The following is a 27,347-nucleotide window of genomic DNA, read 5'->3' on the forward strand; positions in this document are numbered from 1 at the left end:
GATTATACAAAATAGTATCAATTGCCCAACAACATCCCCCCACCATTTATATCAAATTAAACTACCAGGGATGTAAGGCAGATACTTCAAGGCCAGGATATTTGCATCGGAAACACCTTAAAAGACTTGTGCTTTCAAGCAGGTTGAAGAAGATGAGTGGTAAGAAATGAGGGAACAGCAAGATCCCAATGTAGGCCCTAAGTCATTGCAGGCCCATTGTTTTTGTCACCTTTGCTGTATAGGTAGAGGCTGCCCATGGCCACGGAGCACGCAGTGGCCACCTGGCAGAGGGCAGTGGGCTGTGCAGGCCCCCGGGCACAGGCAAGAGAGCCACCTGCTTAATCAGCTGGGACGGGCCTCCTTCCCACCCCCATGCCTTCCCACATCCCCGTGCTCCACTGGCAGGGACAACTGCTCAGATTTAGTCCCCAGTCTAATTCAGCTTGGGTCTTCAAGTGCATCTAAGCCCCTCTGCTCCTCTAAACTTTCTTATCTTCCTTATCTTATCAATGTCTACCCTTCTCAGAGGCTTACCACCTTACTGTGCCTCTGATCATGAACCTTTCTCTTCCTCCTTTGCTTGCCCATGGCCCCTGGAACCAAGGCTATTTTTTATTTCCCCCTAAACGTTTTCCCCCCTTCCCCTTGGAAGATGCCAGCCCTGGCAGGGACAGCAATCCTCACCCTGCTGAGGTACCAGTCCAGGCACCACTCTGAAGGCAAAAAGGCTCTGGGGAACAGAGGACAGACAGCAGCCCTCCCCTTAAGGAAAAGAGCAACTTGCTTTGCATCTTGCTGCAAACTGTGGAATAATATTCTCTAGAATGCAGATAGGGCCTCCAAAACAGGTATTTGCAGCATGAGCTAGTACCAGTGGAAAAGCTCAATTCTTATAAAATAAAGTCTCATTTGTAAAAATCAAGAATTTATTTGCTACCAAAACACGAACAAACTTTATTAATCTGGAGAAAGTATTAGCTTCTTTTCCACTTTGCTTGCTTTTGCTTTTTTAAATTTTACTCCAACTGTTTTTATTAAACCTCAGCTTTAGTTACTGTTAATTTGTCTCCACTTGTTTTCATCTCCCACCTAATAAACAGCTTTAATATCCAGCATCAGAAACAACATCTTTTGAGAGCTCAATTTGTTTCTCTAACTTTAGGGCAAGATTTCAAATTGTCATTTCTGAGCATCTTGCATGTTTTCTAGACACTCTAGCAAAAAGTCTATGAAGTTTCTGAGGAACCTCATAATTCATCACAGATACCCACTGTAGAGTCTGGCTTTATATACATAAAACAAATGACTATTCAGTGTACTATTGTTAAAACCTGGATCTAGCTGCCACCATTATTCAAGATGAGCAGTGCTCTACTTCAGTTGTCCTATTGATTAAATATGCACAAAAAGTACATTATTACACAGACTTGAACTATTTACTGGCATTATTTTCAAATCTGCATTGCTGTAGTAGCTATGATTGCCAGCTGAGCTCTAGGGAGGTTGTTTTTTTGATAATGTACCATGCCAGAAAAGCAGCATCTTCTGTGAGCTTGCAGTCTGAGGTGCTGATCCAGGAGGTGCGTGTGCTCAAACTTAGCTGCTGAAGCTGTCTATTGGTTTCTGTGGCTGCTCAGAAAATAGATATCTAAGCATATACATAGTTTTATACTTCTGAGTTCAGACTTACAGTTCAATTTTTAACTTATTCCTGTTTTGGTTTTTTTACAATATTGAGTTTTATTGTATACCTTCTTTGACATTTACTACCTAATAAATGCTTTCTTAACAGGAACATGTATATTTAGACATATTTTTAAGCATATTAATTTTTATGCACGATATGGATCAGAGTAATTCTAAAATATGAGTTAAGACATAATTCTGTAGTTCAGTGTCTCTGCAGGAGACTATCCCATGTGCTTTACATAAAAGGCCTGACTCATACAAGTGTGATAGTAAGATGAAGGCCACTAAAATGATAGATGAAAACATCTAGAAGACATTGGTTAAGGCATTTTGGCTGAAACACTTTAGTTGTAGAAGGTCAGCATAAAATGTCATTCAGCTCTCCTTCTTACCCTAGAAAGAGAGAACAATAATAAAATCAGGCAGCAATAAATTTAGAGCCAATTAAAAAAAATACTTTTATGTAGCACATGTCCTGACTATAGAATTCATTGCTGTAATAGGTCACCAAGTTAAATACCATGGATGGATAATTTTATCATTACTCCTGAGCCAAGTCCTCCCTACCATAGCCAAGCCAACAATCTTCAGTGAAACTGAAAGAAGATCTAAGTAAAACAGTGGGATTTACCCCAGTATTTATGACATGGCTATACTCTGTGAGAAGAACAGTAAAGGTAATTAGATTCCATGCTCAGCACTTCATCTGTTTACTGAAGTGGAAGAGTGAACTCCCTTTTACCACCCCATAATTTGATAAAACCTCCATAAAGGGGTTTTAAAAGTAATAGACACTGGCCATGGGGACACTCCTGGATCACAGATGCTTTACTGAAAAACTTGCTGGAGCTACAAATCACACTGGGAAGCTATAGGAAAGCCAGGGCATGCGTAATTATGTACTGTAGGACTACATACATACATACATATGTACTGAGAACCTACTTCCCCTGTCCTCACCTACAAAGAGCGTTTCAGCCCAATGAGGATTACACAATGACATTATAAATTACATGCCAGGCTTCAGTCTGATCTTGCATATTTATACTTATAAACCTTTCAAACTACTGGTTTCTAATTAAAATTATGACATGCTCTTTCAACAACAATAACTCAGTATGTAAGGATCCTGCATACCTTTCAAACCTTTCACAAGGAAAAAAGTCAGCCTTAGCTCGCAAGTGAGTTTATTGTTTCTGTGGCTTTAAGTAACACAACCTCTTTAGAAGCAGAGGGCGTCGTCAGTGCGCTGGCAGGAATGTGACACAGGAGACAGGAGTCTAGAGCTAAATTCGAGGAAAATTACAGTGTGCAAGCCCCAGTTTTCACTAAAAAGAAGATTCTTCTCAAAGATAAATAAGCACAACCCTCAAAGTGAGAGCCAAGTCTACCTAACACTGGTGGGGAAACTCTTCCTGGGTCTCCAGGGAGAGGCATTACCAACCTTATGGGTGCTTTACTGCCCCTCATCACTGCTACTCCAGCCTCACACAAGGAAGTGGGAAAGCTACTGGCATTGCCTATACAGCACAAAGGAATTGATTCCTTTGCTATTACCACTTCAGGGCTGAGGGAATCCTCTTTTTTCCTCACATACAGATACTAAATGTCAGTATCAGCAGTTGATGTTCAGCAGCCAACACTGTCAGACGGAACATCTTGGTGGTCATTGCCTCAGCCTTGGCAGGAGAAGCAGGGTGAATGCAAATGTAGGCAAAGTCGTACACTGGCCAACTTACCAGCAGGAAAATAACCTTTAGCACTATCCTCTGCCTGGAGCTCCAGAGGAGGATGCCACCTACTCAGAGCAGAGGCTCCTAGGAAGGGTGCCACAGCCATCCTAGGAGGAATCGTTCCGCACTCGGGAGGGGTTCCTACCAAAAGACACTGTGTCACAGGGCCCATGGGAATTGCCTTTTTTGGGGTAACATCCAGGATGATGCAGCCTGGGGGGACAGAATGAGGAGAAAGTGAACAGCTCCAGCTGTTGATGACCCTCTGCAGGGATTTTCACACCTGCAGCCTCCATACGTTCGTGATGCAACCCGCAGGACGGGGAGGCAGACCTGTGGTGCTTTCTCCATGCTGCGATCGCAGGGGTCCGATCCCCATTCTGCTGGCTGACTTCGCTCCCGTTTGCCCCATGACCGCACCCTCGGTGTGAGGCGGGCAAACAATAAGGTGCAGCTCCTCTCCTCTCCCTCCCCGGCCGGGGCTGCCCCCGCTGCCCGCACACCGCGGGCAAATGCCGGCACCGCATCGGTGCTGCTGGCACGGCTCCCTCGGGGCGCCCGGCGACACCGTCCATCACTGCCGCTTCACAGCCGGGCTCCACTCTCTCAAAAAAAAAAAAAAAAAAAAAAAAAAAGAGAAAAAAAAATTACTTTTCCCGCCCACGCAGCGATGCTTAATTCAGGGAAAATAACATCCAACAAACCCACACTCCAAGCGCCAGCTCGGTGCCGCTGGCTGCGCTCCCCCGCTGCCCGGCCCGCCGGGAGCAGGTGCTCAGCGCTGCCGCCGCCCCAGACCCCCCTCCCGCCGGCGGCGGCACCTTGAGAGTCATCTCGGCTCCCTCCCCTCCCCCCGCCCCGGGCGGCCGTCGGGTGTCGCTTCCCATTTCACTTGGAGATATTTTCGGGTGGCAGGAGCCGCCTCGTCATTTCCGCCAGGAGAAAAAGACACCGGCGCGGCAGCCGCGGCCGCGGAGAGCCGCGGGAGCCGCTGGGCACGAGAGCGGGCAGAGTCGAGCCAGTGCCCCGCTCGCCACCGCCAAGGACCGACCTCTCAGCGGGACCGGGAGCTGCCGCCGCTGCCCGCGGGTTCGCGGGGGCGGGAGGCGTCGGAGCGTGCCGCCCCCTTCTCCCCCTTCCTCCTCCTCCTCCTCCTCCTCCCCTTCCCCGCCGAGCCGGCAACATGAACTGAAATCCCCAGAGAGGCACAGAGGCGGCGAGCGAGCGAGCGGAGCGAAGGCAAGCGGGGATATAGCGGCTCTCTCTCCCGCCGCCGGGATTCCGGGCAGCGCGGTCCCCCCGCCCCGCACAGGCTCGCCCCTCGCCCGGAGAGCGGCGGCCGCCCGAGCCCCGCGCCCCCGAGCCGCCCATGGCCCTCATCATGGAGCCCGTCAGTAAGTGGTCGCCGAGCCAGGTCGTCGACTGGATGAAAGGTGAGGAGCGGCGCCGGGGCCGCGCGGTGCCCTCTCCCATCACCCCCCGCCCCGCAGGTGCGGGGAGCTCCGCGGCTTCCCCCGCGCCGGGATCCCGCCTCCCGGCAGCGCCGGCTGCCCCCTCGCTTTGCCTGGGTTGGGAAGGGAGGCGGGAGGCCGTCGGGGCCGCGTCCCTGGGGCCGGGGGCCGCGCTGGCCTCCTGCCCCGGGCTCAGAGCGGGGCCGGCGGCTGGCGGTCCCCGGCTGTCCATAGAGCTGGGGAGGGGGCCGGGGGCGGAGGCGAGGCTGTGCCCGGGTGCTCCCGGGCGGCGACCGCGGTGTGGCGATGGAGCCGCCCCTCAGCCTCCGAGGCACGCGGGGAGCGTGTCCGGCTGCTCGCGGCGGCTGCGGCGCGAAACGCCTCGCGAACGAAAGTTGGGCCGAACGTGCGGCTCCCGCCGGTGCTGGGGACGGCCGGGGGAGACGCGGCTGCCCCCTCCCCGCCAGGAGGGGCCGGGGGGCTCCGCGAGCGGCGGGGCCGGGGGCCGGTCCGCGCCCTCGGGGGTGCCGGGGCTGCCCCCGCTGCCGGGAAGCCGCCGTGCCGGGCGGGGGCCTCCTGCGGCCGGGCCGGGGGCTCCGCGCGTCGGGCGGTCGCAGTCCCCTTCCCCGGGGGCTGCACTTCAACATCCGCGACTGAAGGGAACGCGGACAGCCTGGGCTCTGCGCTGACTGTGGTTGTTCTGCTGCTCCGCTTCTCCCGCTCCCTCACCTGTCCTTCCCTCAAATAAACTCTGGTGGGAATAAAATTTGGACCTTTCGGGAACGCTTTTCTTTTATTCTCTGTGTATGCCATTCTGACGTGGCTTTAATGCTGTAATGTTGAAAAGGTATTTTGTTGTGTAGTTTTTGTGTGTGGTTTTTTTTTTTTTCGGTATTACCTTTAAGTTGGGCTGCAGCTGTGTTTTGAATAAATCACCATCTAGTGTTATATATCTTTTTATAAAGATAGAATGACCGGATGGGTACAAGTTTTGAACAACTGCTACATTGTGGGAGTTCTTTATAACATGCTGTGTGCTACCAATGTGACAGTTTCATCATCCTTAAAATTTCAGGCATATAACATATGTTTTCAGTTATTCAATCCTGGCATTTATAGCTGGCGAGTTATAATTGTATTTAGTAGCATACATAGTTTCGGAAGCATTCTCACTCTATAGAATAATTGAAAAGAATGATGTAATACTTCATATCCTGAGAAATTAACAAATGTTAATAAAAAACTTGAAGAAGCTACAGATGATCAGTATTAAGAGCAAACCATTTTCAACTTCAAAGTTTTTTTTACAGAAATTTAGCTTCCAACGTTTCTACTTCAAAATAAAAAGATTGTGTAGGACATTTTTTCTAATCAGTGTCTGAGATACCTTCCCCATAATTTGGGGAATGCATAAAAACAATGCATTTGCAGGTAATGCATTTTTAAAACACCTAAAAATGTAATACATCAACTAATTTTCATAAATGACAGGTGAAGTGCATTGCATACTCTGCTTTTGTATTACATTATTATAAAATCAGTAATTTGAAAAGAACAGGCTAAATGGTAGCGTTAGAAATTATGCTGCTGGGTAAGGGTTTGTAGTTAGAAACCTGTGACTAACACTCAGCGCTGCAGATCTTTTAGAAATAATCATGTAAACTTTACCAAAAAAAAGGCAGTTATTGCAGTCGTGCCCACTTTCTGGAATACAAAGCCTGCTTTTTAGTGTTTAACCTGTTCTTCCTGGCCTGAATGTTTGATTGTTTCTCTGGGGGACTTTCATTTTTATGGAGCGAATGAATATATGTTGCTTCATGCTTCCATTTCTTCATTTTGCATTCTGTGTAGCACGGGAACTTTCACTTAGGTGGTGCAAGGAGCTAAAGCACCTGCCTGTGACTAGCACTCTTGGAGGCAAAGCACCTGGGGAGTCACTCTAGTTTCAAAAGTTGAGCCTGGAAACGAGTATGACCAGTAGCTGGGGGCAGGTTTGCTCCTGCCTGATGGGTCACACCTTGCTGAGTTTGTAGGAAGGATGGTAGTGGATAAGGGCAAGCGGTCTTTGCTGCAACAGCTTTGTATTCCTTACTTATACTGTGTAGTGCTCCAAACATATTGAAATCCGTACAAAAAAAGTGTTCTTGTATTGCTTTAAGCGCTTTGTTTCCAGCAAATTCTGTTTCTGAAAGTCCCCAAAATAGCTTATTTGTGTTTTAAGAGGTACCCAAGACAAGTTTGATGAATAAAAAATGAATATGTCTGTCATGAGAAGTTTGGAAGGAGTGCAGTAGTGGTCGTTGCATTAGCAGCAGTCAAGTCTGGCTTGCATAAATTACATTAAACTTCAAGATGTGAGAATAGTTTGCTAACTTACTGGGGGTTATTTTACAGAATTATAAATGTTGAACTTGGTTTTAACCTCTTCCTTGAAGTAAGTGCCCTGCTGTGTCATATGCCTGCTCAGAGCAGCTCTGTAAAGAAAATTCTTCCAAATAGATTTTGATGTTCAAAGCAAAATCTTTCCTGAAAAAGGAAAATCCTACCGTTCAACATTGTTTACAGTTATCTGAAAGCGAGGGGAAATGAAACACTTTAGATTTTATTGTTCTTCAGTGTTTTTGTGATGGTCTTCTTGGTATGACCTGAACATTTGCAGTAAAAGGCCTCATCTGGAATTCTTTATTTAGGCAAAAGAACCATTACCTCAGTGGCATTTTGCTCAGAGTAGTGATAAAGCATTGGGCCTGAAATTACAAGATGTGAGAAATGAACATGGGGAAAGTATTTCCACTCAAAGGGGTTAGATGAAAGTGCCAATCCCTGGGCTGGATGTCTCCCTAGGGAATAGACTCAAGGCTGGGTATTCATGGAATAAATGCAGTTTCTCCAGTCTCTTGTCAGTTTTTAATTCCTTGACAGACACGTTGTCCGTGGATCCCTGTAATGGCCTAATGCCAGTGCTGCTGAGTTACACAGTTGTACCTGGGATTGGTTATACAAATAAGTAACTACCTAAATTTCGACTGTGAAGATGTGTACAACAAGAAGTTGTGGACCAAAGTACCAGTTAAAACTTTGTAAGTGAAAGGGACAAAATGAGAAGAGCCTATGTCAGCATATGAGTTTTCCAGGGTTTAAAGTGAACCCAGAAGAGTAACTGTCATGGAGCTGGAAAAAGCGTAGATGGATTAGCTCATCTCTCCCACAGGATGGCATATTGTACATGGAGGATAAAATGAGTACTTAAATTGATTCAAACAATGCATTATTGTGCTTTTCACGTATTTAATACTAATTTTAAAGGTCCTGTATGGATCAGTGAGATGAAAGTGTGTCAGCCACCTCCTCTGCCTCCCCTCTGGAGGACGTGTGGATTCCGCTGCCGAGTCTTAAGACGTTGACATGTTACAAAGGCAAGTGTCATCAAACGTCATGGCTTTCACTCACTCAGGAGGGGAACATGACAGGTGTATTTTAGATTTCTGAGGCTCTGAGAACACATAAAGACGCTAATCTAACTTCTTTGGTCTGAGGTTATTGATGATTGCTATATTTTGATAAGGGCTCGCTGCTTTTAACAATATTGGAATTTTAATTCAGTACCAATCTCTCAATGGCAGAATCTGTTCCAAAAGGCAGTCCACCTGAAAAAAAAATCAATATTACTTTATCTGACAAAGCTTAAATATTTTTTTTTTTGCTTGCTGAATGGTAGCTCATAGGGCTTATATGAAACTCGTACAGCTTAAACTGTTGTAATGGTAGTCATACTCAAGAAGCTGGCATCTGAGGCATGGGGTTGCCTTTAAAGGCTTCCAGTGCTAAGGAGTTGGAGCTTTTAACCTCTATAAAGTCTACCCTACCAGGGTTTAGAAGGATGCAAATATTTAGGACCAGGAGGAGAGAAGCAGAAATATAAATGTGCTAGCGAAGTGAAAGCAGAGTGCAAAAGTTCCCCATCTGTATGATTGAATATTGCATGGGTTTGAGAACTGTTTCTGTCTGCTGTTTGTGTGCTGGAGTTCATGTCCCTTTTCAGTGGCACGTGTGTTTGCAGAGTCATCACAGGCTGCCAACAACTGTGCTCCACTTGGTGTAGTGGGAATTATATGTTATTCATCAAGAAAATGCAACAGTTTGTGGGAATGTTCTGACACTAAATACTCCAATACTTAATTTTAAAAAAGTATTGCCATGGGGATCCTCCTACTCCTGTTCGTGCATATGCTGAGCTCTAGGACTGCTTTGGCAGCACCCGGATTCTGCTGCAGCTCCTGAACCATCAGCAGCAGCAGGGAAGCTCATCAGTGAGGTCACAAATTCACTCACAGCACTGGGATCTAGCAAATCAGTTTAGGCCTTAAGAAAAGGGTGAATCCTGTATTCACAGTCACTATCAGACCGACCTCATTTTTGACCATGGTTTTCCCTAAAGTCTGACATGGACTGGGTTTAGGGGGGAGCTAAAGGGAGCTACCCTACCTTCTGGAGGGTATGATGGACTACAGTGTTACAAAGGCATGTGAGCACCTACTTTATGTCAAAGAGGAGGTGTGCTTCCACAAAAGTATGTGCCTTATTTAGGGCTTTCAATTTTGTCCATCATTTCTAGTTTTTCTTCTAGTGGTCTATTAAGTTAAAGCTTCTTTCTTATGCTACTTCCCTTCACATTAATTTTGGCAGGGCCCTTAAAAATTGTGACTATTGAAAATAATATGGAAAAGGCCGAGTTGTCTCAGGGAAAAAAAAAGCTGGATGAGGATATGAAAAACACTTGGATTCTGAAACTTCAATTCCTTGTCAAGTGTGTGTAGGTGACTGATGAACGTCAGAATTGTCATCAACTTAATAGTCATTGCTAAGTGCCATGTGTGGAATAGATCAGGCATTTTACAATTTGTCAGCATTAAACCACTGTTTTCTTTCTCCAATGTAAAGCAAACTAAAATTTTACAGTAACAGAGGGTACATGTAGTACTCCATTAGCTTTGAAGTGATGCTATTAAATGGATTTATGGCTTTTACTGTAATGCCTAGGAAAAAAAACTGTAGAAAAAGATGAAATAGTGCCATAGCTGGAGTTTAATTTTGATGATTACACAACCTCTTTAATTTATGGATACTTACTCTGTGAGAAAGTAACAAGAATTTTAGTCAGAAAAAGTGGGGGACTTTTTGCAGAGGGGAGTTTATACAAAGACAGGTAGTCAAGAGTCAAACTGCACTATTCCAAACTTTAGTTCAAAGGACTCCAGCTTTAAAACTGTATTGAAATAGCGCTGGAAGATCTCTCTCTCTCTAGTTTGTTTATTTTTCCTGTGGATCTCTCACTTTTTGCTTGCCCTTCTGACATTAGGAGTTTTAGCAGTATCAATGGCTGCCACATCAATCATGATGATGTCTTTTAGAGCATCTTTGTTTGTGATTAGAAAACCTCTCCTGCCATTGTTTATCAGCAGAAAATGAAACTGCAACTGCAACTGGGATGTGTCAAAGCCTAACAGCCGGGTGTTGCCATAGCAAAGGCGATGTTACATAAGCAGCCACTCTGCAAATAGTTCATGCAGCCAAATTTTAAGCATAACATCAGAATTCATTTCTAAATTTGTGATCTTTTTAGGAGGGAGCGTTCCTAGATGAGGTAATTTCAGTGGCTACTGAAATTGATGTGCTTAGTTGTGAAGCTCTTTTAGCACTGCCCATTTACACCTTTATTTTGTTTGAACATATTGTTCTACTTCTGAAACATCTGTTAGTTTAAATATGGCCTCACAATATGTTTTCTCAAGTGGTTTTTTGCAACAGTTCGGTAAAGCTCTGTGTTTTGATCTTATTCAAATTTATTTGCACAATGCAGTATTTAACCAAGCAAATTACAAATGCCTTTTCCGGTTAATGGGTGTCAAGAATTTTGCAAGGCAGCAATGTAAACCAGATCACTTTTCAGATGAGAGGATTGAAATATATATATCCAGATGTATTTTTAGAATCTTTGCAAGTAGTTGTCTTTAAGCACTCTAACAATAATAACCCAGGCACTTTTATCTTCTAAACCCCAAATTGGCAAATGGTCTAGCCTTTCTGCCTGATCTGCAGAAGTGTAGATAACCATTTAATCTCAGTTAAGTTGCTGTAGCTTTTGATTGTACTGTATTTCCCAGAGTCAAGTAGTAATATTTGTTACCAGTTTCCAGAGGAATAAGGAGAAGCCGTTTCCTGAGAAATTTCTCCCTGTATAGGCTTGTTTTCAAAGGTATGCAACAAAGAGAAAGAACTAATTTTTCAAGGCTTCCATTCTGTGTAACTGCTTTTTTTATTTTAAAAGAAGTTACAATATCCTCATTAAATCATAACTGCATGGAGGACCACCTGTAGCAAGCACTTAGTTTCATCAGGATAACAACTTGAGATTTTTAGATCCAAATAAAGCAAAACTGTACTTTCACACTTACTGCTTAAATTATTTTCTTAATGAATACTTTAAACCTTCAGTTTAGAAGCTGAATAGTTACCAAGACAAACGCTGAAGAGTAAGTTCCCCAATACCTTGTTAAAAAATCCTGTCTGGAAACACCGTGTTGGGAAATTCTTAAGGGTCACATTTTCTTCATTGATCTTTTCCAGCTCTTCAAATGCATTTGCTTTCTCTAGAAGATGAAGTGAGGAGACGAATCGTGTTTTTTCAGAAGAAAAATTTTGGGGGCCCAATATTAGGCTCATATTATAAGAAATCTACTGCCACACGAATCTGCTGAGAGCATCGTCAGTTTTCTGTTATGAGACAGGCCTAGCAGGGTGGTTCCTCTTCAATTTAAAATAGCTGACTGTCCAAGAGCAAACTTCTACTGCTCCTCATGATGTTCCTTTCTTGCACTTGAAGGATGAAGGGCTGGAAGACACAGATCCCTGGGTCCGGGGCAGCCAAGGTCTGGAATGCTTAATGCATGTCCTCTCGTGTACACATTTTTGCCCTCCCTGTGTAGGGGGTTTAGCAGATATCTGGGAGACAAAATAATATTTTCCTCGAGGTTTTCAATGCAGGCATTTCTCTTATGCAAAGGGAGTCCAGTGCTGTCTATAGCCAGTGATTTTATAGTACTGGAGGCTTAAAAATCTACCCCATTTTGTGCTACTTATCTGCCAGATAATATTATCTTGAAGAAAATAGCTGTGGATGTCATCTTGTAGGATCTTGTAGGATGTTTGGCATTTCCAGCTTATCCTTTAAGTAGAAATTTAGGGCACTTGGTACCTCAGATGAAGTGGCTAGAACAGTAATTTCAAAGTGTTTGGCTTTACATGATTAACATCTGCTGCAGTACCATATGGTGGGAATTTCCAAGTAAACTATTAATTAATATTGGAGTGCACCAGAGTGAGCCTTAATTAAACTATATTCAGCTTAAGTGTATTATTTTAATATAGTCAGTTACCAAGTGCTGTACTTTTGCATTGATACCTTTTTCTGTTGTGTGAAGAAAAGGGAGAAATGTTGATGAGAATTATTTGAACCTCTAAATTGAAGGTTCAAGTAGCTTTTAAAATAAATGGTTTAGGACTCACATCAGCTTCAAGCATCCATCAATTTAAGTGGACAGGGTCTATATTTGGTGATGTTGAGTTGTGCTTTGTGAATGCTGTGGTGACTCTGCTAAGATCTTACTGGTGTGGGGTGTGGGTGGTCAGAGGGTGTCCAGCAGAGCTGCGTGAGCCATTTTCACAGAGCTTCAGATATTGCTGATGGGACCGTGCCTGTGCCATGTGGTCTGGTAGCACTGGTAGAATAATACATTCCTCTGTGAGATGGCCAAAGTAGTCTGGAGAAGTGTTGGGGTAGCAGCTAAGGTTGTCCGTGAGCATGGGTAATGCTGGGACCTCTCCTTGGCCTCTTGTGTTTGGTAGGATGAGCATACCCATATATAGAGCTGAGCAGCTGGCAGGCTCACCTCTGAAGGGCCCTTTCCTCCCACAGGGAATGATTGTCAGCTGTAAAGAAGTTGATAGCATTACTGGTTTTGTTAAAATACAGAATTTATTTTTAGTTTGGCCAGATCCACCAGTTGCCAGTAGTGACAGCTATAAATGACCTACTTTTTTTTGCCTGTTTTCTCCTCCTTCTTTATCTCCTTTCTCTCCTGATAATCTTCACATCAGTAAGAAGGTGAAGAAGTCCTTCCTCTGTGTATTGAGGCCAGGTAAATATAGGTGGGATGTGCCAGTGTTGTCTGAGTAATTCACTAGATGGCATTCTTCCCTCTGAGTCAACACTGAAACCCTTCGTGGGAATGACAAGAGAACTTAGTCATTTTAGTGAGATGCCAACCTGAAATCTTGACCAGGTGTGGTTGCCGACGGCTTGCTTCATTGTAGTGGGAGAGTTAGCTGCAGCACTCTAATTAAATTCCATGTTAATAATTAAAATCTTTGTAACTGGATTCCCCTCATCGATATCCATTACTGACATGTGCCTGCCTTACTTTCTTTAGTTGCTTTGTAGTTTTGTTGGTTACGTTTGTGTAGTTGATAGTTTCATTCGCAAGGAGCAGTGCTGTTCTTGTCCTTGTTTTGTTTCAGATTCTTCTGTTTGAAGAAATATTGGTAGAGGGATCTGTTGAACACAAAGTTGCTCTCTAAAAAAAAATCTTTGGTTGTGTTCTCTCAACAGTTGTGAACCTGCACTTGTCCAGCTTTGTGTGCACTTTTTAAACACCAAAAAAGTAAAAATTTTCTTCTTGCTTAGTTTGAGTGAAGCATGACTGGAGACTTTTTTGTGAGATATCCAAGAAGTACCTTCTTGAGTGCTCAGTATTGGCTGACTTCTGGCTGTCTTGTTTATTGTTGCTTTATCATTATGGATAGAACCATGTGCCATTTTACTCCATCTCTCTTCAGAGATCAAGAATGGCTGCTTTTGGTAGACTTTATTTTCTTAGAGCTAATATGAAAAGAACCCAAACCAAATGTGTTAGTCTGTTTTTATTTTGGTAGTCTACTTGTACTTGTTTCCAAAATTTTCTGTAAATGCAGGATGACAAAATGGTCCTTACTGTTTTTCTAGAGGTGTTAATTATTTCAAATGTTGCAGTCTTCAAATATTTTCAAATAAAAATATATGCTAGTTTAACTTAGAATGTGGATGCTTAATGTTTCCTAAATTTCTTTTAATGTTTTTTGATGTAGTGTTGAGTATTGTGCCCCTCAAGTCCTCTTGAAAATACCAGCAGTCTGTAATTTCACTGTTGGATACTGGACTTCAAAAGCAGATGTGGTTTTTGTTGCTTCAGTCATTTCATTGTATGTTTTAAATTGTCCAGATCTTAGCTGTTAATGCAGTCTGGGGTCAAAAGCCTGTTTCTGGAGTTCTGATAACTGAGTCCAAGAGCACAGTGTACTCTGAATAATTTGTCATGCTCTGTATGTGGATTTGACAGAGTTTCAGTCTGGAAGTGTAATCATTGCACATAAAAAAATCCATATAAGTGTCAATCTGAACTTTTGAAGGATACAGGACAGGTTATCATTAGAAAAATAAGACAGGTCTATGACAGGACTCCTCGAGAGCAAGTAAACTGATTTTTTTAAAAGAACTGAATAGTTCATAGCCTTCAAAGTACTGTTTAAATGATGAATGCTTTAGTAAACTTCATTACTGAGAGAGCATTTGGATGTCTAATGAGTTATGGTGAAGCTACTGTTTGCAAGTATAGAAAGTATAAAGTAGATGTAATCATGAAGTTTCTGTATTTCCTATGATTACCATGTTTTCTTGTTTGTTTTTATAGGATTTTTTGGGACGTGTTTATTGTTGTTGTTCTTGTGGGTTTTTTTTCATAAATTGGTTTTGGCATTCCTGATGTACCTTGGCTTGAATAAGACAGTTGAAGAGTAGTGGCAATGAAGAAGTGGTAGCCCTCTCACAGAATCAGAGTATTGTTGGGGTTGGCAGGGACATCTGGAGATAATCCTGTCCAACTGCCCTGCCAAGGCAGGGTCACCTGGAGCAGGTGACATGGGAATGTGTCCATCTGGGTTTGGATGCCTCCAGAGAGGGATACTCCACAACCTCCCTGGGCAGCCTGTTCCAGTGCTCTGCTACCCTCAATGTAAAGAAGTTTTACCTCATGTTATGGTGGAACTTCCTGTATTTTAGTTTATGGGGATTGCTTCTTGTCCTATTGCTGGGCACTCCTGAAAGCAGTCTGACACCATTTTCTTGGCCCCCATTTCCCTTATGGAATGTCAATATTTGAAAATGCTCTTGACCGTTTACCAGTCCAAGGTCTTGAGAAACAGCAAAACAAAAATTACTTTTCTGTGGAAATCCCATGTACTGGGTAGTATTTGCTAGATGAACAAAAGATTAAATCTGTTGCAGAGGTCTAAAGGTAGCTTCTCTTCTGTTACTAAAATTCTACAAATGTAGTTTACAAGAAGCTCACCAGTATTTTGGTTGATCTGTCTTGGACAGTAAAACCCTTTCCTGTCACTTATTTGGGCATCTTCTGGTTTCTCTCTTGCATCTTATCTGTTGTTATTGAGCTCACTGTAAGCTGTGTTGAACTGTCCAATTATGGACTGGGGGTAACTAATGCTAATGAGCCATGAATGAGTAAACCTAAACAGACTGGGCAATTAATGCCTGCCTCTGCTGGCTGCCTCTGTTACCAGGGGTTTCATGGGTATTCCCGGCACCGTTGCCTTCCAAAGTGGGATGCAGAGGTGTGCTGTAGGGGGCTGCCTGGGCATCCAGCTGCTGTGACTGTGGGACAGAGGCTTGAGTCTGCAGAACAGCATGTCCTGAATGTTTTTCACCTCTGGAGATCTGAGCAAATTCCTCTTTGGAGGAATGAGTGCTCTGTTTAATAGAATAACTGAAAATAGAACTTCAGTATGTGACAGGTCCCTTCAAAAACCCAAAAATTAATTAAAGTTTGTTTTCTAGTTCAAGAGAAGGTAAAGTGGAATACAAACTTCACTGCCCACTCTGTTACTAAAAAAGTATTTAAATGACCTTTACTTTACAAAACATTTGTTTTTCAGTTGACAGTATATTGTAGTCTGTGGTGAGAATGGTGACATTTTAAATTCAAAGGGAAAATGAACATCTTATAACTCTTCATTTGTGTATGTACAAAGGCAGGCAGAATGAAATAAGACCTAGAAACTGTAATATTGTCATTTGATCAGATTTTCTTGCTTTGTTTGTGTTCAGCAATGTGGTGTAGGTAATTGACTTGTATTTATCCTAAGAATTAAAATTGTAAATCCTAAGAATTAAAATTGTAAACCCTAAGCCTTTCCCCCCTTGTTTCATGCTCTCAAATACAATGAGGAGTTTCCTGCAGCATGCTGTTTTGATAAATCTTACTGAATCAAACTTCAAAAAATACAGCGAGACCTGTGAAGGCAAAGATTAATGTGTGCTGGGATTTAGTCTCAATCAATGGTAAAATTTTTTATAAAATTACAAATGTATCTAATTTTCTTTTGATAGAGTCTTTGAAAGTGTTATAGCAGGTCACAAACTTGTAACTCAAAGTTTTTGAGTTCAAAGTATCTCAGTAATGTCAAATGTTTGGCCGGTACTCACTAGAAGGAAAGTGGCTTCCACTTTACAATAATTCAGAAATTGGCATATAAATAGCTTTTTGGTGGCATGATTTTGGTGTTTAAATCTCAAGAGGTAATTTTAAAAAAATTTGTTTGTTTGCTCTTGTTTGTTTTTGTTTGGTTTTTTGTTTGATGCTCTCTATTTTAGAATTTTTTTGTCATTGTGGAACCACTCAAAATAATAAATAGTTTAATGGTGAAATTATGTTGAGAAGAATAAATCCTTGTAGCTTCTGTAGAAGAGCACACCCTTCTTAAGTGGAATCAAAGACACTAAGAACAATTGGTTTGAACTTTTGATGAGTTCCTAAATGTGCTTCTTTCAAAGTTATTATCATATGACAGATGGGGAATAAGCTAGCTAGGAATTCAGAGAGGTCGGATACGGTCAGGTATAAAGAATTGTCTGCCTGATTGGTTTTTTGGGGATTTTTTTACCCTTTTTTCCCCCTTCCCTTAATGACTTTTTTGCTGTGACATATGTGACTTAATATTTGAGTTTACTCTGTGCACTCTAATCCAATTCCTTTGTTTAGTCAAATGAATGTTTTTGTTTTGTTCTGAATTTTAGCTATTGGTTTCTGCACTAAATGTGCATATTTAATTAGGATATGTTATTAAAGATTAGATTCTCACAGTGGGATGTGTGCCAGCTCATGAAATGAAGTCATGCTTGTCAGGAGATAGTAAATAATAAGCTTAGGAAGGTTTAAAAGATGTGTCTTGCAAAACATTAGCCCCTGTAGTGAGTGCAAAGTGGCAACAGCACATAAATATCAATTGTTTTTCTCCAGTGGAGCCGTTTGAATATGAGTTTTCTTAATTTGAATTAAATTTTCTTTTACCAGTTTAATGAAACAAGCAAGAAGCGATGTTTGTCTTTTCAGAAACCAGTTTCCCATCCCAGAACAGTGGCTTGTTTTGAATTGAAGGGGAACAATCCAGTATTCATGTAATATCTTGTAATCTCTGTTCACAAAACTACTTTAAGAAATAAGAAACTGCTGTCCAGTGAATCTCCATTTAACTGCAAGGATGTGTCTTAGATTCCTAGCTTTGCTTCCAGGACTGTCTATAGTTTGTTCATTTTACCCAGAATCTTCTAATAATAGCGGGTGCAGGGCCTGGGAGCTTAAGGTTCCCTGTGCTCTTAAATGCCTTGAGCATACTGGCTGGTGTGCCCAGGGTGGCATTGGCAACAACAGCATCTGGAGGCAAGGATGTGTCTGTCTGCATCCTAATTTGATCAGACAAAACTGCCTGCAATCATGCCCTGTGATCTGAAATTCAGGCATCTAATTTCTGTCTTCAAGTGCCTGAGTCTCTCTCCTTGGGCCTGGGCAGACTAAGTCTTCTGCTGATAATGTGTGCAGTGGGCTTTCCACGGATATTTTTGGTGTTGCCCCTGGTGCTTTTGAGAAAAGGAGCACAGCCCCTCTTTGGGTTGCACCTCCAGCCCAAAGCAGAGGGGAAGACGGGGACCTTATGTTGGAATGCAATTGTATGATGTGGAAAGCAGAGTCCCTTAAGTGGAGTGGAGAAAAAAAGGTCTACTATGCATACACACATATCTTAGTCACTTTTTATTTTTACATTATAAAATAGTGTATACCCAGTATGCTGTGGGTACCATGCTACCATTTTTGGCCAACGTACAAAACATTGGTACTCAATACTGGAGGGACTTAGAATATCCTACAGTTAATTTTGCATGAAACTGTTATCCCAAGAAAAATTATAGAAAATGGTTCTTTTTACTGCTGAATCTTTTTTTCTCCGTGCTGCTGGACCCCCTTTATTGCTGGCATTTCTGGGGAGTTACCAGTATTGCAGTAGCAGGAGAAGGGACTGCTCATCCCCTGCTACTTGGGGATATTGCTCTGGTGCCTCCTTGTTACAGGGGAAGGGAGAAGGTTTATTGTCTCATGTGATCTTCAGTTTTGGTGCACTGAAGCATTTCTAACTGACTGTCTGCTTTTTTTAATGAAAGACATTTGTCTTGTTACAGCTTTATATGCCCAGCTAATTAAAACCACTGTTACATTACTTGTCATGTATCCTCTTTGTTAGGCAGAAATTGTTTGCACTTCGACAGATTAATTTCTTGTTGATATTAGTTTTGTAGGATGCAGCTGTCTCAGACTTGTATAACTTAGAAATAATAAGGTGTTTTAAATACTGGCAAATACAAAGGTTTGTTAATCATTAACACAGAAAACATTTTCAGTCTTGTTTAGCTTCATAAGATATGGTTTGTTCTGTCTGTGTGAATGCCTCTGCCTTATGTGGAGACTAAGCCGAGTGACCTTTCGTTTGATACATGAAGCTTGGGAATGTGTGTTAAATAAAGAAATGGTTACAATGCCATAATCCTTTTCATGTAACCTTTTTGAAAGGAAAAATGCTCTTTTTTAGTGAAGAGGCAGGATTGTCTGTTCTTTCTTAGGCATTCAGTGGTGGCTGATGTCTTTCAAATTACTTGAGGCCTTTTATGTTTGTTCTCATTGCAGAGCTCTCATTTCTTGCACACGAATCTGAGTGTGCACAGGTGGGACTCGGAGGCTGCTGTGCTGCCTGTCACTCCTGATTTGAGACTGAAGGTCTGAGGAGCTTCAGCCACCTGGGAAGACTGAGCCACCTCCTAAACAAGCCATACTTTTCCTCTTACCTTTTGCCAAAAGCTGTAGGGTGGATTGAGGATTAACAACCTCATTACTTTTGTCCCTGCTGTCAAGCAGTCCCTTGAAAAGGTTTTTGGTGGTCATGATGTAGATTCTTCAGCGCACTGAAAAGTAAAAAAAGGCATTATTAGTGGCTCAAAATTACTACCCTGAGATTGGATTCTTTCTGTAAGTACAGGAGTCTTAAAAATTAAGACTAACCACTGCCACCTGCCCAAAAGTAAAGGATGGGGCAGGCTTAAGTAAGCACCTCTCTTCATCCCTGAGCAAAGAGGATGTTGCAGCCTGAATGGCATCAGACAAGCTGACGTAAATAATTGTATAGGTTGTTTGGAGGAAGAGATCTGGTCGCCCAGTGGTGATTGCTCATACTTCTGGCTGCGCAGTAGAAGCCATCACATTTTGCTATTTGGTTCACCATTATTCTGACTGAGTGTAGGAGAGAAGAGATGTTTGTAATTCATAACCTACCATGTTGGAAGAGGCCTGGTGCCAGAAATCAACTGAATGGGTGCCTCTTGTCTTGGGCTCTGTAGAATGTAGGCCCTGTATAACTTTGTCACATGTAAAAAGAGAAATGCAATGCATGAACAGACAGAAAAAAGGTACTGCAAATTTTTTGTGTTATACATAATATCTGATTATTTTAAGCAACAGGAAAGCCTTCAGTAAAAAATTCCTGCCTGGCATAACTTACAGGTCTGATTTGATCTTGCACAGCATGTATTACTGTAACATTGATAAGCGAGACACTGGAGGACAAATTTGTGTTGATGGAAAATAAACAAATATACCACCAAAACCTATTTCAGAAGTTCCTTGAAGCTTTATGAGAAATACCAGAGCTGTGACAAAATACTGGTACATGGTGTTGCAGTGGCTATACGCTGACTCTGCATCCTGTTTATTCCAAGGGCAGGGAGGGCTTCTGTACACACTGTCCAGTAAGTCACCAATTGTGAGTCGGGCTGTAGGACTTCAGGGATTTTTAAAAGTGCTCTGAAGAGAAGTAAGTGTAGCAGATAATTTGGTGAGTCTGTACAGTATGTTCATGTGTTAAAAGAAGCTCAAAATATCAGCTGAGGTCTTCAAGAGCACTCGCTGTTTGTAATGATAGTAAATGCTGACATTCTGGTAAGCTCTAGCTGATTTTTGCACCAGTATTTGAGATGTTTTTAAAAGAACATTTTAATGGGTATTTATGGACTTTCTCAAGGAAAATTTGAAATTACATTGTCTTACAGTTTGAGACTAAACTGTTTCTGTTTCTGAGTTTGCACAAAAGGAATTATGATACTAAGATATCAACACTGGTAGGAAAAGCATAATGACATAGCAGTTACAGAAAATCAAAAATTACCAATGCAACATATCATGTATAAAGGATACACCAATTTTCTTGCTTTATTTCCTAATGGTAAAATATTGTGACAAGTGCTTATGGCATTTACCGTTGGCCAGAGGGGGATTACAGGGAAGGTCAGGTGGAGATGCTTTCATCCTCTTGGTAGAGGGACTAAAAGAAGGTCCTTCTAGGTCTCTCTTTGGCATTATTGGTGCAGACACTGAGCTGCTGATGTGGGAGCAAGGTGAGGGTAGCAGGGTCACTGCTATAGCAGGGTCACTGCTGGAGGTGGCTCTGGTGCTGGCCAGGGGGGCATCTCTTGCCACAGCCCTGAGCCTCCCTGCAGCGTTGCTGGGTTATCGATGTGCTCAGCAGGGGGAAGCTGCCGCGCACCTGAGACAGGCCTGCGTCCAAAGAAAGGGAGCAAGAAAGTCTCACGGTTAACAAAGAGGATTCTTTCAGGTTGGTCGATGTGTAGAAGGCAGGGGGAGGGTGGTAGTGGTAATATTGTGGTTTTATTCCAGTTGGGTTCTGAAATTGGTGACTACCCTTGGACTTTGTGGAGCAGGGGGAAGTGAGAGCCTTCCCAGCAGGTGGGTGTGAGCTGTGACTCCTGGTAAGACAGGTGGAAGACAGTCCTAAAGGGAGTCACTCTGTGTCCCCAATGCTGAAGCCAGCAGGTCTGGGATGTTCTGATTCTGACTCGAGCCAAGCAAAAGTCAAGTTTATTCATTGCTCCACTGGGTAGTGAGAAGCTCTGTAACAATTGACAGTTCTGTTACATTTTGAACACTCATTAGCACTTAAGATTAGCTATTAAAGGACATGAAACATTTAATCACTGTGTCTTTTCTTGTTAGCAGTAGTCACTAGCAGAATGCTTTAAAAAAAATTGTAATTAAGTGAAAAAAATGTACTTTAGCAATTTTTTCTTGGGATGCAGCAATTTCAGTCATTGAGATTACTGCCCTGAGGAAACCACGTTTTCTTTTCCCTTAAATAATGTTTTTTAACTCTTGAAATAGTAGCATAATAATTCTGCATGTCATTTTGAAGCTGAGAGGATCCCCTTTTACTGCCTCTATATGTTTGGGCATTTTGAGTGTGTGGTGCAAAGGTGGAGCTTTTAGTTGTGATTGAAACTGCTGACTTCTCATATTCCAAAGTCTGCTATTTAATGAAATATAAGCGTGATACAGCAGTTTTCTGTAGCAGTGACACATTCATTGAATTGCTTTTCTCTTCCCTAATACTAGTTAGCTCTTTAAAAAGCTATTTGGAATAGATTTCTGACTAAGTTTAAGAAGGACCTCTCTTAATTATAGATTAAAGGAAAATTTATAAGCCTCAGAAATCCTCAAAATACTGAAGCACAGTCTTTTATAGTGTTTTCAGCTTGATATTCAAAAGGTTTCAGTAAAATAAAACAGCTAGTTCTTTCAGGGGCCTGTAATTATAGGACCTATTTCTTAAATTGAGATCTGTTTCTTTGCACAAAATCACTATTTAATCGAAATAATTTTCATATAACTACTTGTGTTCTAGAACTACAGAATATGTGAAAGATAAAAATAAGCACCCATTTTTAATAGTATGTTCCAGGGAACTCTGAAGGGAATGCCATGGAAAATACTAGTGAAACTTTGCTGATCAACCCTTGTCCTTCCCCTTACTCTTCTAAATAGCCCAGATCATTCCCAAGCTGTGTCAGGAGACGTCTTCACCATGAATGTGATGACTGTGGTGACTTCTGCCAGCTGTGCTTTTTAGGAGCATGCAGCCAGCTCTGTACCTAGCAGTGCATGGTGTGGCATCCCCTGGCATCCCATGGCATCTCATGGCATCCCATAGCAAGGGCACAGGAGGAGGCAGCTGAAAGGCTGAGTGATGGGGCTGTGGCTTCCTGCAGCTTCTGCCCTGGTTCTGAGGGGAGTGGGTGGCTGTTCAGCGTGGGGGAGCTCTGAGCGGAGATCAGGGGGTGTTTGGGTAGAGACAGGGCATGGTCACACTGAGGTCTTCCCCAGATGGAATGGATGCAGTGAGGGACTCAAGGTATCCACACTGCAAGGCATGCACAGGGGAGGAAGAGCAGTGGGTTTCTACAGGGAATTTGGGGGTAAGAGAGACGTGACTCTTGTGGGTGTTCCTGCTTGCACTGAAGACTTGGAACTGGGCTGAGACATTCTTTTCTCTCTTTGCCTCAGCCAGCCATGGAGAAAGAGTGAGTGGACTGCAGGTGATGACTGCTGCGGTCAAAGGTCTTGGGAAGAACTGAGGTGCAGGAAAAATAGACATTTTTTTTCTGTATAAATGCTGAATGGTAAAGTTTTCTGTGAAACCTGACCATGAAAAATAACCCCTTGTTATGTTTTTCCTGCATGCCAACGGGGTATGTTTTTCTGCTGGCATTTAGAGGATGCTGAGTCATGAGGACTGGGTTTACAGAAGAAAGTCATCTCCTCTCTGGAGCTTAGCTACTTTCATACAGAGATAGGAAAAACAACCCCTTTGCAGGTCTGGCTGAAGTGCAACCTTGGTAAGAAGTGGGGATGGTGAAATTGGAGAGTAAGATGCAAACAAGAAAAAGTCAGTTATTACTAGAAATAAAAATACTTCTGTGGGCTTGACAATACAGAAAGTATTTCTTTACATAAGGGAAGAAGGATTTTATATACTGCACAGCTTGTAGAATCCTAAAAACGCATTTATCCTCGGCAAAGCATCTGAAGGTGTCAGAAACCATAAGATGTCACAAGCACCTCACAAGAAGACATCTGGGACCCTGATTGTTGAGATTTCAGTGCAGCTTTAGGCTGGAGTGCTTTTTTCTGTAGACAGTATGGTAGGATTTGAGATTCTCTGGAGAAATGACATTAAATCCTTGAAGTTTGATTATGGGGTGTTAATGTTCAAAACACTTGCAGATTTTTTTCTGTCATACATTCTATATATATTCTAACATCTATTCTAATACATTCTATTTTTCCATTCTATAACATGGAAAATTCTTGTAGACCAAATTCATAAAAAGTTGGAATTTATTTATTTTGCCAGTATTAAAGATAAAATGAAGGAACAAGTGAGGCCTTATGGTTGTATAAGACTGTATCTGAATTAATTTTGGAATATATTCTGTAATTTAACACTGTCTAGTAAAGTATGTTTAATTGGAGAGCTTTAAAAAAATATTTTCAAATGCTGATGCTTTTGAGATTTTCACAATATTCTAAGGTAATGGCATTATTGCATTATTTTCTGAGAGAGACTGTGCAGGACATACTTAGTCTGATTTATATATATATATATATATATATATATATATATATATATATATATTCCTTCAGTAATATAAATTAAATTATTAGGACATGAGTAGCTCCACAACTTTCTGCCAGAACTAAGGCTTCATCACCTAGGACGATGTTCAAGCTCACACTTACGTGAAATGTTAGTGTGATCTGCGTTAGTTTTGGTAGGAGTATTCACTGTCTCCAAGTTAAAATCATGGATGCTCTCAGAAATGAGGCCCATATTTGAGAACTGCAGTGGCTGTGGTACATATTCCTTAAAAAGCTTACTCTGGGGATTTTCTGATTTTGTCTTTTTTATTTCTGCAGCTTTAATACTGCTTTTGTGCTAGCATCTACCATTCAATTTGCATGTAGTTGTTCCTTAGTTACTTTATTGAGGGTGGTATGTTTCTGGGTTGCCAGTAGCTGTGAAAATAATGTAATAATGAATAGTCCTGTAAAACTACTTTCGTACTGGCAAGGACCTCTGTTTCATCTCAAATGAAAGGTTTACTTTCTGGGAAGCTAAAAAATACATTTGTTGTTTTTTATGCCTGTACCCTCATAAACTTTTTCTAGTTGTTCTCCTCCAAGGCATTTTAAAAACATTGCTTTTTCATTGGTTGTGTTTAATTGCTTTTAATTGTTTTAAAATGTTTAGGCATTCACAGAGTGTTGGGTTTTTTTTTTCCCTCAAGATGGAAATAGAGTTTGAAAGGATTTTGAAAGTGCAATTGCTGCCAGCTGTCTTGGGTATACATTTAAGCTTGCTAATTTACTTGGTAAAATTCTTTCAAAACTCAGAAACTTTAGGCTCTAATGATTTAAGTTGGGCTGTAAAAGCCTCTAATCCTCTGTGTCCAAACTAGCCTTCCTCATCCTGTGCACAGAAAGAAGGGAGACGTTTTGGGATGGAATTCAATAGCATCAGGCCAAACACTGAAAGATTGTTTGCACAGCTGTGCCTAAGCGGTGACCAAACTGTTAAACAACCTAGCGGGGAGAAAATGAATAGAAACGCCTGTTGGCCTGAGGAATGAGTTTCCTGGACAGTGCTCAGGACATTATGAAGTCATTGCACATGCTGGGTCAAGGCTTTTACCCATATTTTCTCCTTATGCTTGGGAATACTTCATGCTTCGCTTTTTCATAATAATATAATTGGCTTAAAGCATCTGAACAAAATTCTGTACTGACTGACGAATGATGCACCACGGTGTACTTACCTTTAACTTCAATTAGGGAACCTTTGCCTGCCAGTAAACTGATTCACTGATGTGAGAGGAGACAGTGCCTGTATATCTGTCTTGCTTCCTTGCAAATTGCAGATTATGAAACTGGACTACTGAGCAATAATTTAATCAGCGGCATCAGAAGAGCATTAAGCTCCATTAAATGTTGGGTCACCATCAATGTCAGACGAGTATTAAATTATGGCTTGCAACTTAGTAGTACTCATCCAAAAACACGGTGCTTCAGTTCTTGGCAAGCATATAACAGTTTATTATGAAACAGATGCTTCAGAGCTTAACATATGACTGAAGTGTCAAGTTGTATCAGAGAAGATGGTCCCAGCAGTAGTGTGGTGCTCAGACTTTGTGAGACACTTGTTAGCAAATCACTCCCTACCTCAAGGATGTGGGTTAAAATTATTTCATTAGCAGCATCTCCTGTTGAATGCTTGGGGGTCAAAGCACTGCTCTGCCTGCCAAAGACTGGCTTATATAATTCTGTCTGCAAATGGTGGAGGTGAAGTTCTCCTGACAAGGGGGGAGGATCCCCACAGGCTGCTCACAGTTTGAATTTTTATGTAGAATAAGCACAATTTTCTCTCTGGTTCTAGCGCACCACAACATTGCCAGCTTGGAATTTGGAAGATGTCTTTGATACCTCTATTGTTAGTCACAGATTTTCCAAGTGATGTCGGTGAGGTGAAACCAGTAATGCCATTCTGGATGGCTTTGCTAATGTCAGCAGCAGCTCTCATGCAGCAGCTAAATCTTTGAAGCTCTTGTCAGTCTGCTATACAGCTCCTGCCACTTAGGAAAGCTGCTTGCTGCAGGAGATGCTGACCTTGGAGCCGTGCAGGAAGAGAGAAGGATGAAAAATGGATGCTTGAATAGAATGTTTTTTCCATTCCTGTTTAGGTGGAAAGATTACAGGGTGGAAGAAGAGAGGGAGTGGGTTGACCTGGGAGAGTAACAGATGTGCTGAGGAGATTTTTTCCTGGTGATTGTGCTGGGAAAGGAATAAATGAGAGTGATGCTGATGTAGGTGGAGCTTACCTGGTCTTTATGCAATCTCTAGCTCGGCAGTAAGATGGGTTCTCCAAACAGGAATCTGGAGAGGATCTCCGTACCCCTCTGCTGAAGATGGTGCTTAGGGATCTTGTGTGTGGTTAAGATTTTCTTATCTGATGGTAACCACAAGTTGGCCACATAGTCTTATGAGCACAATATTTGGGCAAGATAATTAAAGGAGTGTTACAGTTTTTTATTTATTGAGGATTGTATCACAGGTGTTCAGGTGTTGCCAACTAATTTCTTATTGCTGTGCAGAAACCATAGTACTTTTTTTTTTTGTGGCAGTGGACTTCAGACGAAAATGCTGCAGTTTCAGCTGAAAACATGACAACTGGCTAGAAGGCAGTGGTCTTCAGGCATGAGTCCTATTAATTGGCTGCAGGAAGGGCTGCCTGAGGTGATTGAGCCAAAGTCTCCAGAGTATCCCTCTGCCCATAGTTTTCACCCTAACATTTGAGATTCATTTGCTTGTTAAAAAGTACTATTCCAAAAATCTGCATGTCCTATATTTCTCTTTTCAAAACTCTACCAATAACTTGTTGAAATTTTGATAGTAAGTTATTATTATAAAGCTTCAGATATTCTTTCCATTTTCTACTTGAATACCTATTACAGTTCTGAAACTGGCTGTTATGCAGAGAACCAACTCTGAAGGGAACTTCATCAGAGCAGAATCTGTCATGAGGAGAATTGCACCTTATCTTAGGCATTAGAATTGTCATTTCCTCTCTACCAGAGCTTAACTTCTTGCATGCTTTATTATTAAAAGCCCTGTTATTTCTGAAATAGTTCAAGTTAGGAAAGACATTCTAAAAGAACTGAAAGTTTTAAGGTATTACTGTTTCTTAATGGGAGATGAAGTAAAACACAAGCACTAGCATGCATTTGATGCGATGCAAGATCAGAATACAGCTGATAGATACATGGTTGGGATTTGGAAATGGTGATGAAATTTTGTGTTTCATATCTTACAGTAACACAAATTATGTGTTTCATACTTGGACGTAAAGATGCCCTCTCTTAAAAAAAGAAAAATTATTAAGTCATTCATGTTTTACAACTACTTGAAATTATATCTGTCCAACCTTTGTTTCAGGTATGTTTTAAAGGTTAAATATGGAATAAGGAAAGTCTTCTACAGTAGAAAAATCGATACATATAAAAAGTCCTATTAAATTCAGCAGAGTGAAAATTCAGGGGTTTTCTTCACCTTATTTTTGTTTGTGTCTTTCTTTGATTTCT

General features: G+C 41.8%; 1 protein-coding gene across 5 annotated transcripts in view; it reads left to right on the forward strand.

Moving 5' to 3' along the window:
• Positions 1–4,327: 4,327 nt before the first annotated feature.
• CNKSR2 (connector enhancer of kinase suppressor of Ras 2) overlaps positions 4,328–27,347 on the forward strand; it is a 206,790-nt gene continuing 183,770 nt past the window's right edge. For 2 of the 5 annotated variants that reach the window (XM_038148940.1, XM_038148950.1), the window contains exon 1: positions 4,335–4,855. In XM_038148940.1, coding sequence (XP_038004868.1) covers positions 4,792–4,855 — 64 coding nt within the window. In that variant the 5' untranslated portion in view covers positions 4,335–4,791. Of the gene's footprint in view, positions 4,856–27,347 lie in introns of all 5 variants that reach the window. The other 3 variants (XM_038148923.1, XM_038148914.1, XM_038148931.1) reach the window with 3 other exon arrangements.

The sequence above is a fragment of the Motacilla alba genome, chromosome 1 (assembly GCF_015832195.1).
Source record: "Motacilla alba alba isolate MOTALB_02 chromosome 1, Motacilla_alba_V1.0_pri, whole genome shotgun sequence".
Lineage (NCBI taxonomy): Eukaryota > Metazoa > Chordata > Aves > Passeriformes > Motacillidae > Motacilla > Motacilla alba.